Source organism: Alosa pseudoharengus, unplaced genomic scaffold (assembly GCF_046254945.1).
Source record: "Alosa pseudoharengus isolate Yale_2024_CS ecotype anadromous, Long Island Sound unplaced genomic scaffold, YU_APseudo_1.1 YU_APseudo_1.1_scf_22, whole genome shotgun sequence".
Lineage (NCBI taxonomy): Eukaryota > Metazoa > Chordata > Actinopteri > Clupeiformes > Clupeidae > Alosa > Alosa pseudoharengus.
In genome coordinates, this window is record NW_027468680.1 from 16,948,046 (window position 1) to 16,964,221 (window position 16,176).

General features: G+C 45.5%; 1 protein-coding gene across 4 annotated transcripts in view; it reads right to left on the reverse strand.

Annotated features, from left to right (window-relative positions):
• Nucleotides 1-555: 555 nt before the first annotated feature.
• The window catches only part of sptb (spectrin, beta, erythrocytic), a 37,140-nt gene continuing 21,519 nt past the window's right edge, over nucleotides 556-16,176 (reverse strand). For 2 of the 4 annotated variants that reach the window (XM_076300799.1, XM_076300797.1), the window contains 24 exons: nucleotides 15,939-16,176; nucleotides 15,512-15,649; nucleotides 14,009-14,768; nucleotides 13,230-13,432; nucleotides 12,143-12,233; nucleotides 11,794-11,940; nucleotides 10,988-11,251; nucleotides 10,216-10,440; nucleotides 9,975-10,064; nucleotides 9,376-9,660; nucleotides 8,794-8,924; nucleotides 8,029-8,233; nucleotides 7,328-7,551; nucleotides 6,592-6,742; nucleotides 5,945-6,189; nucleotides 5,482-5,620; nucleotides 4,738-4,822; nucleotides 4,206-4,402; nucleotides 3,816-3,889; nucleotides 3,513-3,579; nucleotides 2,992-3,251; nucleotides 2,247-2,420; nucleotides 2,030-2,072; nucleotides 556-1,751 (listed from right to left, as the gene is read on the reverse strand). The exon at nucleotides 15,939-16,176 is cut by the window's right edge and continues 633 nt beyond it. In XM_076300799.1, the coding sequence (XP_076156914.1) occupies nucleotides 1,560-1,751; nucleotides 2,030-2,072; nucleotides 2,247-2,420; nucleotides 2,992-3,251; nucleotides 3,513-3,579; nucleotides 3,816-3,889; nucleotides 4,206-4,402; nucleotides 4,738-4,822; nucleotides 5,482-5,620; nucleotides 5,945-6,189; nucleotides 6,592-6,742; nucleotides 7,328-7,551; nucleotides 8,029-8,233; nucleotides 8,794-8,924; nucleotides 9,376-9,660; nucleotides 9,975-10,064; nucleotides 10,216-10,440; nucleotides 10,988-11,251; nucleotides 11,794-11,940; nucleotides 12,143-12,233; nucleotides 13,230-13,432; nucleotides 14,009-14,768; nucleotides 15,512-15,649; nucleotides 15,939-16,176 (4,628 nt within the window). In that variant the 3' untranslated portion in view covers nucleotides 556-1,559. The remainder of the gene's footprint in view (nucleotides 1,752-2,029; nucleotides 2,073-2,246; nucleotides 2,421-2,991; nucleotides 3,252-3,512; nucleotides 3,580-3,815; nucleotides 3,890-4,205; nucleotides 4,403-4,737; nucleotides 4,823-5,481; nucleotides 5,621-5,944; nucleotides 6,190-6,591; nucleotides 6,743-7,327; nucleotides 7,552-8,028; nucleotides 8,234-8,793; nucleotides 8,925-9,375; nucleotides 9,661-9,974; nucleotides 10,065-10,215; nucleotides 10,441-10,987; nucleotides 11,252-11,793; nucleotides 11,941-12,142; nucleotides 12,234-13,229; nucleotides 13,433-14,008; nucleotides 14,769-15,511; nucleotides 15,650-15,938) is intronic. The other 2 variants (XM_076300801.1, XM_076300798.1) reach the window with 1 other exon arrangement.

Here is a 16,176-nt window from a genome sequence, read left to right on the forward strand (position 1 = left end):
AAACAGTCCACATGGACCCTAATTTTTATGAGGGAGTTCTAAAAGTAGGCTACACCTTTCTCTCTCTATCAGTCTTTGGCACCTTGTAGCAACATCCTGATTGGCCTTCGCATCACTTCCTGTCTCTCCCTCATACTGTACATTCATTTTTCAACTCATATTCTTTCTGTGTCCAGGCCACTGTTGTGCAGCTGGTATGGAACAGCAGCTCTCCGTTTAACTGACCCATGGGGATCATCCTAGCTTGTCCTGATTTCTAACTATTTACTCTCTCTCTCTCTCTCTCTCGCTTTCTCCTCTCTTCCTGTCTTTCAGCTGACTGCGTTCCTGTTCCCAGGATGAGTGGTATGTACTGGATGTGAGACAGTTGGTTGGACACCCATGCATAGATTTGCTGCCAGATTATGCAGGACAGCATCAGGTCCTTTCAAGAGGCTGACAGACAAGCCTGAGATTTCAAGATGGACATATTGCCAGATCATAGCACCATAGTCATATTCAGTAAATAAACTCAGTCATGCATTAGATGGTTAGATAAAAAAAAACATAGGTATATGCATGATATGCAAGGTTTAATACAAAGTTCGTGAGAACAATTTGGTTATAATTCTAGCTTTTGTACAACACATTTAGTATTACTGTGTTTTAGCTTGTTTCTATATCTAACATATTGTTCATATTAAATCTCAACATTTGGAAAACATATAATTTGCGTAATTCCGGGTAAGATCCTTGTTCCCTGTTGCCTGGACTTGAGAGCAAACAGACATGAACATACTGTATGAGTGGCTCTACTGCATATCTGCCTTCGTAATCGGTGTCCCTGTTGTGCTTTATGACTATACAGTACTGTACAGTGATTTCCACTCACAACAACATCACCTGTTGGCGAAACAGCATTGAAAAGACTACACCTTCTATATCCTAGCCTAGCCCAATAAAGAGAATCAATGATAATCAGAGCTCAAGTCCTCCGGATGCAGAGAAGCACAGTATTACTGTTCACAACCATTTCTTTGTGGATTATAAGGCAGATTAAGAAACACCACTCTTTGACAAGGCTTTAAAATACAAGGTTACAAGTATATACTAAAAACATGCCCTAGAAGAGGAAGAGGGAAAAAAAGCAAATATTACAAATAATCTTTGGTTGAAGGTGAGTGGGCAGAGCATTCCTGTGCATGTGTGTTGTACTTGATAACAAAGTGAATTTGGGTTGTGCCCAAAAGGAGAAAAAAAGTAAAAAAGAAATAAAAAACAATCAAACAAGCGAAGAAACAAAACAAAACAAACACAAAAAGGTCAGTGCTCACAGGCTTAAATACAGGCAGCAGTGTTGTATTGTCACTGAAACATCAGGAACATTACCTAATATGGATAATCCTTACAAATTATTATAATGTAAAAATAAAATATAGTTAGACAAATAGGAAAAAAAAAATCATCTCATATTCCACTGACGGGTAGTTCATCTGAACCCGATCCCTGGCCAGAAAAGCACCCTCTACTCTGGTGCTCTATCTGTGTCTGTCTGTGACGATGGCCCCCGCCTCACTTGCTCACTTCTTCTTGGTGAAGAGACTGAACCTCTTCTCCTTGTCCTTCTTAGCGGAGGAGGCCTCGGGGATGGTGGATGAGGAGGGAGGGGGCAGGCTGCGGGCCCTGGTGGACCCTGAGGGCCCAGGGACCTCCTCCTCTACCAGGGACAGGGTGGCTGTCCCCACAGACTGGGTCCATTTCTGGAGCTCATCCTACATTGGATGGGGAGAGAGGAAGCAGGGATGGTTAAAGAGGAGGTTCAAGAGCTCTTACACAAGCTTTCTCATTTACCTTCAAGGCTCCATTTTAAAATGAGTACTTAAATATAAAACAAGTTTTTATAAAAGTCAAGTTATAAAAAGTGGAGGGGTCAGAGAACGTTCTGATAACTGCCAAAAGCTTCCAAGCTATCTGCTGCATGTTTTAACAGACACTGATTGAACTGTGTGTAATTTACGAGGTCATTAATGAATTAGTTGGCTGAACTTACCTCATCTTTACACTGGAACAGATACTCACTGCCATCTTCCAGCCTGTTCAATACAGTAGAAAATATGAAGTAAGTAAGAAGATCAGGGGAGAAGCAGGAGAGAACAGAGCAAATGTCAAATGTTATTGTCCACAAACAGAAAAATCCACAATCCACGGTACACAATCAGATATTGTAGTTAAGAGTTGTCTTTCTGTTAGACACAAATGCTTCTTACCGTAGCTTGAAGACCTGCTTCTTCTTCTTGTAGTTGCTCAGAATCTCACAGGAAGCGTTGCTGAGCAGCATGGGGTCTTCACCGTGGTATGTGACACCATGACCAAAGCTCTTGGCATCTTTGTAGAAAGAAAGCTGTCCTGGCTTCAGCACACAGTACAGGTTGTTCCAGGACCTGAGAGGACAATAGAAAAGCAAAAGAAAATGAATGAATGAATGCATGAATAAAAAAGTATAAGTATAAGTTTATATACTCTTGATCCCGTGAGGGAAATTTGGTCTCTGCATTTATCCCAATCCGTGAATTAATGAAACACACTCAGCACACAGTGAGGTGAAGCACACACTAATCCCGACGCAGTGAGCTGCCTGCTACAACAGTGGCGCTCGGGGAGCAGTGAGGGGTTAGGTGCCTTGCTCAAGAGCACTTCAGCCGCTTCCTACTGGTTCGAACCGGCAACTCTCCGGATACAAGTCCGAAGCGGTAACCAGTAGGCCACGGCTACACGGCTATAATACATATTTCTGATCCACAATAAACAAATGAGAGTGTACAAATATCCTATGACACAAAATGTTTGAAGCACCTCTGCTGTTGCACATACTTGGCTATGAAGGTAAATAATGTATTATATTTATTTCCTTTCTTTTTTAGCAGTGATTAATTAGATTATGGCATAAAACAATGCAACCAAAACAACTATTAAGAATGCACAGAGCATAATGACTGAACAACAGAAACAAACCTGTTGGAAGCCTTCTTGCCCGCTGGCTCCAGCTCGTGCTTGCGTGTCAAGGTGCCCTCTAAGATGACGGCCTGTGTTCTGGGCGGTTCTGCGGGCAGCGTCTGGGCCTTCTCGGGCTCTCTGCTAGCGACCTGGCTGGACACGGATGGGTCCAGCTCGATGGAGGCGCTCTCGTGCATCTCCGAGACGATGGGCACGGTGGAGTCGCCCACGGTGCCCTCTGTGTGACCTGAGGTTGGCTCCACTGCAGCTGAGGCAGACTACACACACACACACACACACACACACACACACACAGATATATAGATATATATACCGGTATATACAACATGCAGACAGATATTTAGATTAATATCATCTAATTAAAAAACTTGATAACATTGATTATACGTTTCCTTGTAATTATTTATGTAATGTAATGAGCAGATAAAATTAATAATATAGCAGAAACCCTGCTCTGAAATCATGCCAATACAATAAAACATTCAGGGCTACAGACAAGGTGTGCCAACAGTTCTTACCATTGACTGCTCTTCTACTGTATAAAGCTGGGAGGAATCCTCCACAAATCCTGTGTCTTCTCTCCTGCTGACAGGGAAACCAGTTTATAAGGAGGGTAATATATGTTGGTGTTAGTGTTTCTGTGTGTGTGTGTGTTTCTGTGTGTGTGTGTGTGTGTGTGTGTGTGTGTTTGTATGTGTGTGTGTGTGTGTGTGTGTGTTTGTATGTGTGTGTGTGTCTGTGTGTGTGTGTGTGTGTGTGTGTGTGTGTGTGTGTGCGCGCGCATGCATGTTTCTGTGTGTGTTTGTGAAAGAGAGACTTACCTGGTATCTTTATCTTCATCTGTCATGTACTGTTGCATCTCCTGTTGCTGCTTCCTAATTTCCAACAATTCAAGCTGACAGAGGGAGAGAGACAAAGAGGCCGGCCTGTTACAAATAAATATTTCACACAATGCACTCTCACAGACTCTCAAACACACATCAACAGGCACGCACACACACACACACAAACGCACAGACATTTAATATTTAAACTGGTATTTCATGCATTTCAGAGAGTAGATGTAATGTTTACAAACACACACACACACCCCCACAGAGTTGATGCTTTATTTGATTTTATGCATTTCAGACAGACAATGTGCATTCAACATGTATCAATGACACACACACACACACACACACATACACACACACACTGGCCCTCCTTACCGTGGTGAGACGCTCCAGAGCTGAGAAGCGCTCCTCCCAGGCGGCGGTGGACTTCTCGAAGGCCTCGTGCCTCTTGAGCAGCTTCTCCACCTCGTCCACGGTGAGGCCCAGGTCCCTGCTGGCCACGTAAGGCTCCTGAGCCACCAGCCAGGCCTCCGCCACCGACGCGTCACGTGCAAACTGGCACACCTCCAACACTGGGGGACATCACATCACACAACACGGGCCATGAAACAGGTGTGGAGGAGACAGGAGATCTTTTTGAAGGTCAATTCAAGCCACTGAAATTAAGTTTTTAGTGGCCCTCAGACTACCAGACTATTGTTCAGCCCTGTATTCAGAAAAGTGTTTGAATGTGTGTGTGTGTGTGTGTGTGTGTGTGTGTGTGTGTGTGTGTGTGTGTGTGTGTGTGTGTGACTGTGTGTGTCTGTGTGTGTGTGTGTGTTCTTATATTAAAGGGCTTCTGTACGTGAATTCTGAAAGGGGCCTGTGTGTGAATGTGTATGGATGGGATTAAAAGTATTGATCTCACATAATCTGAGCCAATCCCATCGGTCGTCCCACTTGAGCATCATCTCTTTCTTCTTGTCCATCAGCTGCATTAGCTTCTCTTTGATCTGAGACGAGAAATTAGCGTGTGTCTTAACAGAGAGCGGAGACAGAGCAACAGCATAACATAACATAAGCATAACTCCTGCAGCATAACAAGGCAAAGTTGTCTAGTCTAGTCGAGGTTACAGAACCTTTCTGGTCACAAATGGACAATGTGAGGACACCAGCCTGCCAGAGTTCAGAAATAGCTAGGGTGGGGGGTTGGGGGTGAGAGTTCATGGAACTTTCTGGTTTTAAACAAGCTATTCCAGCACACAGGCACACATGACAGGAATTAGGAAGGGAATGCACTACTGTGCAGTAGTTGACTATTATATGGTTATGGTTATGGATTTGGCAGACGCCTTTGTCCAAAGCGACACATAAATACAAAACAACATAGTTGTTATATAATATATGGAAATTATAATAGTGCTGACTGTAGCTCTGATGGGTCCATGCCATGCTCACATCAATTCTGCTGCCATATATAGCATAGCATGGCCATGTTACATGTACAATAAAGGGGACAACTTCCTGAGCTGGACTACGGCATAACTACAGTGGCACGGGGTTGTTGATGACAGTGAGTTTTCTAAATCGTTCACTGACAGATTGTAAGACCACAGCGATGTTTTGACATTCCATGCCGTGCGCCAGCCTTTGACCGACTCTGACCCCTCACCTCAGCTGAGTCACGGTGGTTGCGAGCTAACAGCGCCCGGCCAAGGTCGGCACATTCTGTGAACTTTGGCACCCGAGTTTCCATTTCGGCACGGATACCCTGGTGGTACTTCATCAGGAGCTCTACAGAGGACACATCCCTGAGAAGAGAAAACAGAGAATAGAAGAGAAGAGAAAAGAAGAGAAGAGAAGAGAAGAGAAGAGAAGAGAAGAGAAGAGAAGAGAAGAGAAGAGAAGAGAAGAGAAGAGAAGAGAAGATGGGACCAGAAGTGAGTCAAAGGGTGGGTCAAAACAGAAAATATAGTCTTATAGGGTTCATGACATCAGTATTGACACTGCTATCACAAAAAACATAATCACAGACATTACAATCCTCCCCACTACCTGTGACATGGACCCAGATTCATCCCCATAAAAACATCCATCCCTGTCCCCCTCCTCTCAGACAGACCTCCCCCTCTCACCTGGGCTTCTCCTGGGTCTCGATCTGCTGGATGATGCTCTCCATCCAGGCCATCAGGTCCCTGACCATGGTGAAGAAGCGGAACTTGTCTGCCGTGTCCACCAGTTGGGCGCGCCGGCCGTCACAGGCGTCCAGCAGGCCCTTCCAGGCCTCCATCACCTCCTTCTCCGTGGCCTGGATGGCTGTGGCCTGGTCGCCTGCATACTGGGCGTGCAGCCTAGCGGCGGTCTCCTGGAACTGCTGGACCTAGTGGGGGAGAGTAAAGGGTAAGAGATGGAACAAGAGGGATGGTTTATTATCATTTATTATTGTCATTAGTCACTTTATATACCTGATTGATTTTTAATTCATATAATAATATAAAAATATTAAATATTTACTTTATTTACAATAAATGCCTTTTGTTTGTATTAAAATGTCTTTATTTGTATTATTAAAGTGAAAATAGTTCAGATCTATTTTTAACAGGAGAGAAACAATATTCACTTGCAAATATAATTCCACTTAAATTGAAAATGAAAATGGATAAGACTGTTGTTTTTTGTGTATTGAGTAGCATTCCTTCTTTGACAATCACCTTACAGCCTAACCTAGCTTGAGACTGTAGAGAGAAACCTGTGAACCAGTGTAGTGTGGTCAGCGGTATACCTGTTTGCCCAATGTACTGATGTCCCTCTCGAAGGCAGCGTGCATGCGGTGGAAGGACTCGGCCTTGCTGAAGTCCTCTCCCACATCCTCAGGAATATTATTCTGCTTCTCCTGGATCTGAGCCACCAGCTCCTTACCATCGTAAAAGTACCTAACAGCAGACATGACAATATTTAACAAGACCAGTGATCCATACACAAGCATGCGGTATCAAACACAAATATTGACAGTGGCAGACAACACATTTGGACCACAACATCGCTGCTCTCCCTGAAGGGGGATTAATTTGGAACAATTTTCAGAGCTACTAAAAAGACTGGAGGAAATTGACTAAATGAATCTACACTTATGACAAACCATATATTTTGGCAAGGGAACATGATTGGAAAAACGGATGAGAGAGAATTAAAAGTTAATGACAACAGATAAAACATAATGACCTGTAAATGATACAGCTATTAGTGTCACAGAGTTTTGTGACTGATCATAAAGTGTAGATTCACTTTTACAACACATTTTATATGATGATCCATTTTCTTTCTGCACAGCCACATTCAGTGACACATTTGGTCATGTTCAAAGTATACTATGTACATTCCATATACTACCTTCTATACACTAATGGCAATCACAATGTGATGTGATATGAACAATTCCGTTAGAAATAACATTTGCACAACAGTGGATGTTTGTTATTGATCAGTTATTGTTATTTATGTCAGATAGTCAGACATACTTGAGCAGGTCGTAGGAGGCCGTGAGGAGCTGCGCCCGAGTGTCGATGAGTTCCAGCAGGTCAGCCCAGCTCTCGTTGACATTGTCCTTCCACTCGGCCAGCGCGGCGGCCTCCGTGTGTCCGCCCTCGATCAGCTGGTCGATGATCTGGTTGACCGAGTCCACGCGGTCCTGACCCATGGTGCCTGTCTCCCGAGCAAAGTCCCTGAACTTATCCCGCAGGATCTAAGGGTAGTAGAACAATCATGATGAAACAATAAGAAATGTACTGGTGCAAACATACATGGGCGTGTTTCCCAAAAGCATAGTTGCTAACTTAGCAACTTTGTTGGTTGCAATGCAATTTCCCATTGCCAACCAACTAAGTTGCTAACAGGTTAGCAACTATGGTTTTGGGAAACGCACCCCATTATAGTAAACAGTGATGGGGTGATACTGAACAGAAGATACTATACTCTTAATTCATGTTTTCCTCTTAAAGAAGAGGTGTCAATGTTTGTATTTATCACAAATTGTGAAATGACAAGATAACAAAATTTTGCTCTATGAATACAAACTATTCATCGACATACACATTTAGCCGATCACTATATTCTGGACAATGCAAGATATGGAATAGTGAAATGTGCTTCTTTAAACAGTGTTCTATGTATGAATGTACATTTGGTTAAAGCACAAAGGTGAAGAGGGTGGGGGGCGTACAGAGACGTGGTCGAGGTCCTGTCCCATTTCCTGCGAGGAGGCGATGACATCGCGCTCGGCGATCCACTGCATCAGGTCCTCCACCTCGCGGCTGAGCAGGAAGTGATGATAAGTATGGTCCAGCTTCTTCCTGCGGTCCTCGGCCAGCTCCTTCAGTCCAGCGTATTGTTTGTCCACCTGACCCTGTCTACGGAGGATCGCCTCACTGCAAAAGGTAATGAAAACAGAGACAGACAGGGAGAGAGTTGATGTGGTTGCATACACAATCAATATCCATGTCAATATAAGGTGAGAAACTCACAATGAGCATGTCTGTCTTCTTTTGTTTTCAACTTTTTACTTTTTTTTGGACATTTCAATAAGAGTTCTGAGCTAAAAGTGTGCAGATTACATACAGTATACCTGGGGCATGTTAAGTATCAGTGCATCGATATCCCATTTTCATATCAAAAAGTACTGTAATGTAATTTAAGTTTGTGTGTAAGTGTGTGTGTGCGTGTGTGTGTGAGTGTGGGGGTGTGTGTGTGTGTGTGTGTGTGTGTGTGTGTGTGTGTGTGTGTGTGGTTGAGTGTGAGTTTGAGTGTGAGTGTGTGTGTGTGTGTGTGTGTGTGGGTGTGTGTATGTGTGTGTGGGTGTGTGTATGTATGTGTTGATGTGTGTGTGTATGTATGTGTGTGGGTGTATGTGTGGGTGTGTGTGTGTGTGTGTGTGTGTGTATGTATGTGTGTGTGTGTGTGTGTGGTTGGGAGGGTGTGTACTGCATACCCATCTGGATGATCCTCTGCCATCATCTTGTGGGCACGGTCTGCCAGCTTCCGCATGGCGTCGGCGTAGTCATCAACGGCCTGCTTGAGGATGAGGTGCCTCTTCAGCGTCACCATGGCACTCTGCTCATCCTGTGGGCACAGACAATGAGAGAAGAGAGAGAGAGAGAGAGAGAGAGAGAGAGAGAGAGAGAGAGAGAGAGAGAGAGTTACTTTAGCCACATACTGTAGAATATCTCCAGAATCTTTATTATGCCATTAACACATTATGGCCACTTTATACACCATAACCTTTCAAATATGGTCTTTCCACTGAAGACAGCTGCAGTTAGGCATCTCTGTGCAACACAGTTACAGGGCATATGGATGAGACATGGACTGTCATAGCTGCGTGGTTAAATATGTTAACTGTGTCAAGCTGGTTGCAACAAATTACAGCTAAACACATTACTGCGATCACATCACATTAATCCGTAACTCAGTGATGTAACACATTAGTTATCTATGAGATATGATTAGGTGTGACCATTACTACTCCTCAGTGTGTCTGCGTAGTCACACCTCTCTGTCTCCTCCTCCTCACCTTGGCCTTCTCGTCTGCGATCATGTACAGCTCCTGCTCTCCGATCCAGGCCTCGGCCTCTTCGGCATCGTTGAAGTACTGCTGCGCCTCGTTAGAGCCGTCCAGCCGCTGGCGGCGCTTGGTCATCTCTCCCTGCAGGTGCGCCCACGCCCCCTCCAGCTCCTTGGCGTGCTCGCGGATCCGCTGCGCCTCTGGACCACCCTCGGCCGCCGCCGCCATGCGCTGGCCGCGCTCCAGAACCTCGTCCACTCGCGGCTGGTGGCCCTCGATCTCCCTCTGCAGGGTCTGGAGGAAACAAAGACATGAGGCCATAAGCATCAGTTAATAACAGCAATAACCTGATCATGTTCAAAGTATACTATGTAACCTGTTTGTATTTGTATTGCAATAAGCACTGATGCTCAATTGCTAAAATGCATCATAAGGAACATGCATGTTATTGCATTATCTGATGTCTGATTTGAACATAATGGGCTGAAAACCAGCAAGTGCAAAAGTGACCAGCAATTCACTGCTTCATGAACTTATTGAATCAGCTGTTATTCAATGCAATTCAATAGAGCTGTTATTCAATGGAATCGAAGAGGAGAGGGCCTCACCTGGTTCTTCTTCATGAGGAGCTGGACAGACTGGAGATTGTTGCCATGCTCCTGAGACATCGCCAGCGGTAACCTCTCTTCCACCCATAGCTACAGCACAATGACACACACACACACACACACACACACACACACACACACACACACACACATACACACACACACACACACAACCTGTTATTTCCAGTCAGTTAAGACCTGAGACATGAATTTTCGATGTTCCACATTTAAATCGACTCACGATCTCATCCGCGGCGTCCCTGTAGAACTGGTGCACGGCCTTGGCGGCCTCCAGCTTGCCGCGGCGCTGGGTGAGGGGGGTGAGAACCTTCTGGAACTCCCTCTGCAGGGCCTGCTGCTCGGCCTCCATCTCGGGCCGGTCCTCCCTGAGCGGGGCGTGCTTCTGCACGGCCTCCTGGAGCTCCTCCAGCTCGCGCCCGCGGTCCCGCACCTGGTTCTCCGTCAGCTACACAACACACGGGGTCAGCAGTGGGTCAGAGGGAGTCAAGCGAGTCGTGTGGACGTACATGGTAATGCACACACACACACACACACACATACACACCACACAGGACACATACACACACACACACAGACACACACACATACATACACACACACACACACACACACACACACACACACACACACACACACACATACATACACACACATACACACACACACACACACACACACACACACACACACACAGACACAAGGACACAGACACAAGGACTCATTCATCCACATACTTACTTGGCTGTCCCACACTGTTGTCAGAATGTGTTACATATTTTGTCATAATGTTATTCACTCATATCCACATGGATACTCACCTGAATTGCTCTTTCTATGTCTCACACAAATATGTGCAAACATACGCGAACACATGCACAAACTCTCCTTCATTCTCTCTCTTTCTCCCTCTCTCTCTCTCTCTCTCTCTCTCTCTCTCTCACACACACACACACACACACACACACACACACACACCACCCTCTGTCTCATACCTGATGCTTCTTGAGTTGCCTGTTGGCACTGGCCAGGTCCTTGACCTCGTCGTCTCCCTGGAGCTCGTTCTGCAGCTCGCCCAGCCACTTCTTCATGTCGTCCAGGCTCTGGTCGTACAGCTCGGAGCGGTTGGCGTCGAACAGCAGCCGGGCCTTGTCCTGTGTGGTGGACTCCAGCTTGTCCCACAGCTCGTGGAGCTGGGCCAGGCGCTCTGTCACAATGGGCTCGAACTCCGGCTTGGACTGCATTAGCTCGTGGCCCTCCTGAGGGGACACGCACAAGTGGTCAGGAAGAGCACAGGTGATGCGCAAAGGTAAGCAGGAAGAGGGAGGTTTTCACTCACAGCAACTCACAGGACAGCAACAGATACAAAGCAGATAAAATATGTTTTTTTCTGTAGATTAGCATCATAACACATGAAACAGATGGACTTGACTTAATGGTCCATTGGGCTTTAGGAGAGAAAAGTTGGATATAACTTTTTACTCTCAGTTTGTCTGTAATCTACTTGCATATTATCATTATGAACATACCTCTCACTTACTGTGAATATAATGTTTGCAAAAAAACAAACAAATACTAATGGATAACTAATTAATAAATGTCTGGCTCTGCAAGACTTGGAGTATATATATTAGCCTTCAATACATTCAGCGCTAAATTACATACGCGCACACACGCACACGCACGCACACACACGCACACACACACACACACACACACACACACACACACACACACACACACACACACACACACACACACACACACACACACACACACACACACACACACACACACACACCTGGTCAATCTTATTGAGCCAGTCTTTGTTGGAGGCCAACTCAGCCATGAAAGCCTGGTGCTTCTGCCACTTGCTGTGGAGGTTCCTGGCCTCATCATACGACGTGTCCTGGGCGGTGAGCATCTTCTCATTTATCCACAATGTGAGCTAAATACATGAGAGAGAGAGAGAGACAGAGAGAGAGAGAGGGAGAAAGAGAGAAAATACAGGGAAGAAGAAAATGAATAACAAGAAGAAGATGGAGAGAGAGGAGGTAATTGAGGTACAGAATATAATAACTAACTTCAAAATGTTGTATGGTGCAGTAGTAGCGTGATTATGGTTTTTGAAAAAGAGGAAAGTCACTCACATCCTGAGTATTCTGAAGGAAGTGTTGAAGGTCCCGGTTGTCTTTCAATTTGCCTGAAACCTCTATCGCCTTCCTTCGATTTTTATTGTATCTGCAAATGGAAGATGCACACACAAATGCAAGCACACACACACACACACACACACACACAGACATGCAAAAAGGATGATCAACACTCTAAAAAATGTTATCCTTCAACAAACCAGCAAGCATCCAAATCATTTAACTCTTTTGCTAATGTACACAAACACCGACCTGACATGTGCTCTTCCCCTGACCTCCTCTGGAGCTAAGGGAGGACTATATTACACAGGGAGAGTTCTCTCTATCTCTCTCTCTCTCTCTCTTTCTCTTTCTCTCTCTTAGATGGGATCGATATGCATCAGGAGGCATCTCCTCTCAGAGGAGGAGAGGATCCAGACAGACTCTGGCTAATGGATGGCTGCCCTCCTCCTCCTCTCTCATGTCAAGGCCCATGGATCCCTGCTGATCCAGCAGTAGTAATGCACAGAGCCACGTCTCTGACTGACTGGGATCATTAGCAGTAAGTGCGGATGGAAGGAGAGACACTGAGCAGCTCTCTGTGAGTGTAGCAGCCAAGGCCATGTCCAATGCCACAGTGAGATTTAATGGAGAGAACAGTAGTTGTTCCAGTCTGTTTTTGGCAAGAGAACATGCTGGTGGGACAACTGAATAGATCTCTGAAGAGGAACAGTTATATCAGTACTCTAGAACCAAGTCTGCCATATACCAAGTAGGGGTCAGGAGGATGTGCCATGAAAATGTCACTTTACGGAACAATGGAACAACTGCACAACAGAAAACCAAGGCATGAAGTCTGTACAAAACTCACAGGAATATAAAGATAGCTATTGGTTCAGTGAACTTCTTAAAATTAGCTACAATGAAAACATACTTAATAAATGCTGACTGTCTTTGGTGCATAGAAGACATTTGTTGCCAGTTACATTTTTAAATTCTATCAGTTCTTTGACATAAATCTCTACCATCGCCCTTACATATGAATCACTTGTTTTGTGTTTTGTGGTAAATGGTTACTACAAACAAGTCAACATAAGAGACTGACCTGTCCTGGATGGAGTCCATCTTGTCTTTCACCTTTGGTGCATAGAGGTTCCCGCTGTCCACTAGTCTCTGTCCACTGTCCAGTGTGCTAATGATTTTCTCTTCGTTGGCGTCCATGGTGCTCACAAAGTCCTCATGCTTCTTCAGGGCCTTCTCTGCTCCGTCCATGGTGTCTGCCCGGTCAAGATGAGCCAAGGTGTACTCCTAATGCACACACACACACACACACACACACACACACACACACACACACACACACACACACACACACACACACACACACACACACACACGCACACACACACACACACACACACACACAGAGAGAGACATACACACACACACACTTTGAATATAAATACAATAACAACTGAAAACTTGATCAAAAGGAATAATGAAAGACATCTTTGAACATGTAGGGCAATAAATGTTTCAGGGATGCAAAAATAGAAAAGGTGAACTCTCATTCACAACAGTCCCAGTCTTAGAGAAAAAAAGAAATGAATCCTGCATTCCTGCAATCCTGCAATTATCTGCATTCTATCCTGTATGTTTACTTTAAGTATTTTGAAGTCATATATGCCACCATTTCAGTCAGACAGTAATGGAACAGCTAGATATATTTAGTTAAACAGGTTATACATGGAATCAAACTGATCTACTGTTTATATATCCACGATTAAAATACTTTTTCTGTATTTTGTAAAAAAAACCCTTCAATGTTACTACTGTGTTTAATAAAACCTTACACCTTTTCTTACTTCAAACAAAAGTTCCTACCTGATTGTTCAGGACAGCGTCCACTTGCTTGGCGTCCCTCATGAACTGCTGGAAGCCGAGACCCTGGTCCAGGAAGTTCTTGCGGCTGTCCCACATCTTGTGTAGCTCGTCCCAGCCTTTGTCCAGGCCCTTGAGCCTCTGCTCCAGCTGCTGGTACTGAGGGTCATCCTCCTGGCCCTGGGTGACGGCCGCACCCGTGTCCCTCACCTGGTGGTAGTCCTCCTCGTGTCCGTCCATGTTGGCGCGCACGGCGTCGTGGAGGCTCAGCAGCTCCTCGGCCTCGGGCAGGTTGCCGGGCATCTCCTCGGACGCGATGGCCTTCTGCGTCTTGAAGAGCCACGCCTGGAAGTCGTCCATGTCCTGCAGGAAGGTCTGCAGCTTGCTGACCTCGCCCAGCGAGTCCTCGCGGTCCTTCAGCGTGCGTTTTAGCGTGTCCCAGGCCTTGTCCAGTGACGCCTGGCGCTCCCGGATGCGGTCGGCGCTCTCGGGGTGGTCTCGGGCTAGACGCTCGGCCTCGCCACGCAGCGAGTCCAGCTTGTCCTGGATGGCGGCCAGGTCGCGCTCCATGCCGAAGAGCTTGCGCTGGATGGTCATGACGGCGGCGAGGTCGTTGCCGAGGTCCTGCGTGGACTCGATGACGCGCGTCTTGTCCTTGATCCACGTCTCCGTCTCGCTGCAGTCCAGGCCGTAGTTGTGCAGGCTGAGGGCCAGGTCCACCTTGTGCTTCTTGTCCTCCACCATGGCCTTGAAGGCCGCCCACCTGAGATGATGCACAACACATGAGCAACTGTCACACAAGCACGAGCCCAACAAGACTATAGCAAAGCAAGAACAGTGGACCAGAGCTAGTTCAATTGAAGAAATAAGAAGTCATTAATTATTGTGTATCCTTCCATAATACATTGCAAGAGCATAACCAATGCGAAATACAATGAGTAATACAACAGTATAAAAACGTATAAACTTATAAGTTATAAAAACCAATATGGCACCAGTGAGAGTGGGTTGGTAAAGGATATACCCACACTTGTGGTTCCACCGTAGACTTTCGAGTTACAACCAAATTTTAAAGACATTAAATTCTGTTTTCTGTCGTTCATTTTCATTTGTTCCTCCTCCACCCCCCACCCCACCCAAAAAAGTTCTTGGTGTCTACTGTTACCAAGCAATGGGAAATGTCACTCTGCAGCCAAGTTGAGTGAGGGAGGCTATATGTGAAAATAAGAATTTTCATACTATCACTTGCTTTTCCTCACATTACATGTTAATCTGAATATTCACCCTACTGGATTCACTTAATTTTCTCTCTTTCAATCTCGCTGTCAAATGCAACGTCATAAAATCGCTGTTCTCTTGCTTTACAATTCAGTGCAAAAAATTCAGAGTGAAGATGTCCTGGGATTAAAGGCATTAAAGGCCTCTCGTCCAGTCGCATATTAATAAATAGCTTGACTGAACTTGTATAATAATGAATTGGAACACACAACAAGCTCAGATGTTCACCTCTTATTGAGTCTTGTCTGACATTCCTTAACCTCCTTGGTGCGGGGATGTCTGCTGTCCTCTAGCTGCTTGGCTGCTTTGTTGACATCGTCCACCCGTGCCTGCATGTTGTCCATTTCTGAGGCCAGGATAGCCAGTCTAAAAAAAGTAATTAATTATTAAGAAGCAATTCAATAATATACATCCATTAGAAGTCAGTATTATAAAGGTAAAGAAGAGTATTTAGCAGATGCTTTTAACCGAAGCGACATAATTACTTATTGCCTATGTGTATCTGTTATTGTCCCAGTTCTTCATTCAAACTTTGAAAATGTAATGTTTTCACACACACACACACACACACACACACACGCACACACACACACACACACATACAAACACACACACACATACACACACACACACACACACACACACACACACTCACCTGTTCTGCACCACCTCCAGGTCCTCCAGCTTCTCGGGCGTCTCCAGGCTCACCAGCCACGTCTCCTTCTGGCCCATCCAGAGCTCGCAGGCGTCCGTCTCGCTGAAGATGGTGTAGAGCGCCATGGTGTCGTCCAGCTTCTTCTGCCGCAGCTCCAGCAGCGAGAGTAGCTCCATGTACAGGTCCCGCACGTCGCTCAGGCGCGTCTGGATGTCGGGCGTGTTGCGCAGCTCCTCGG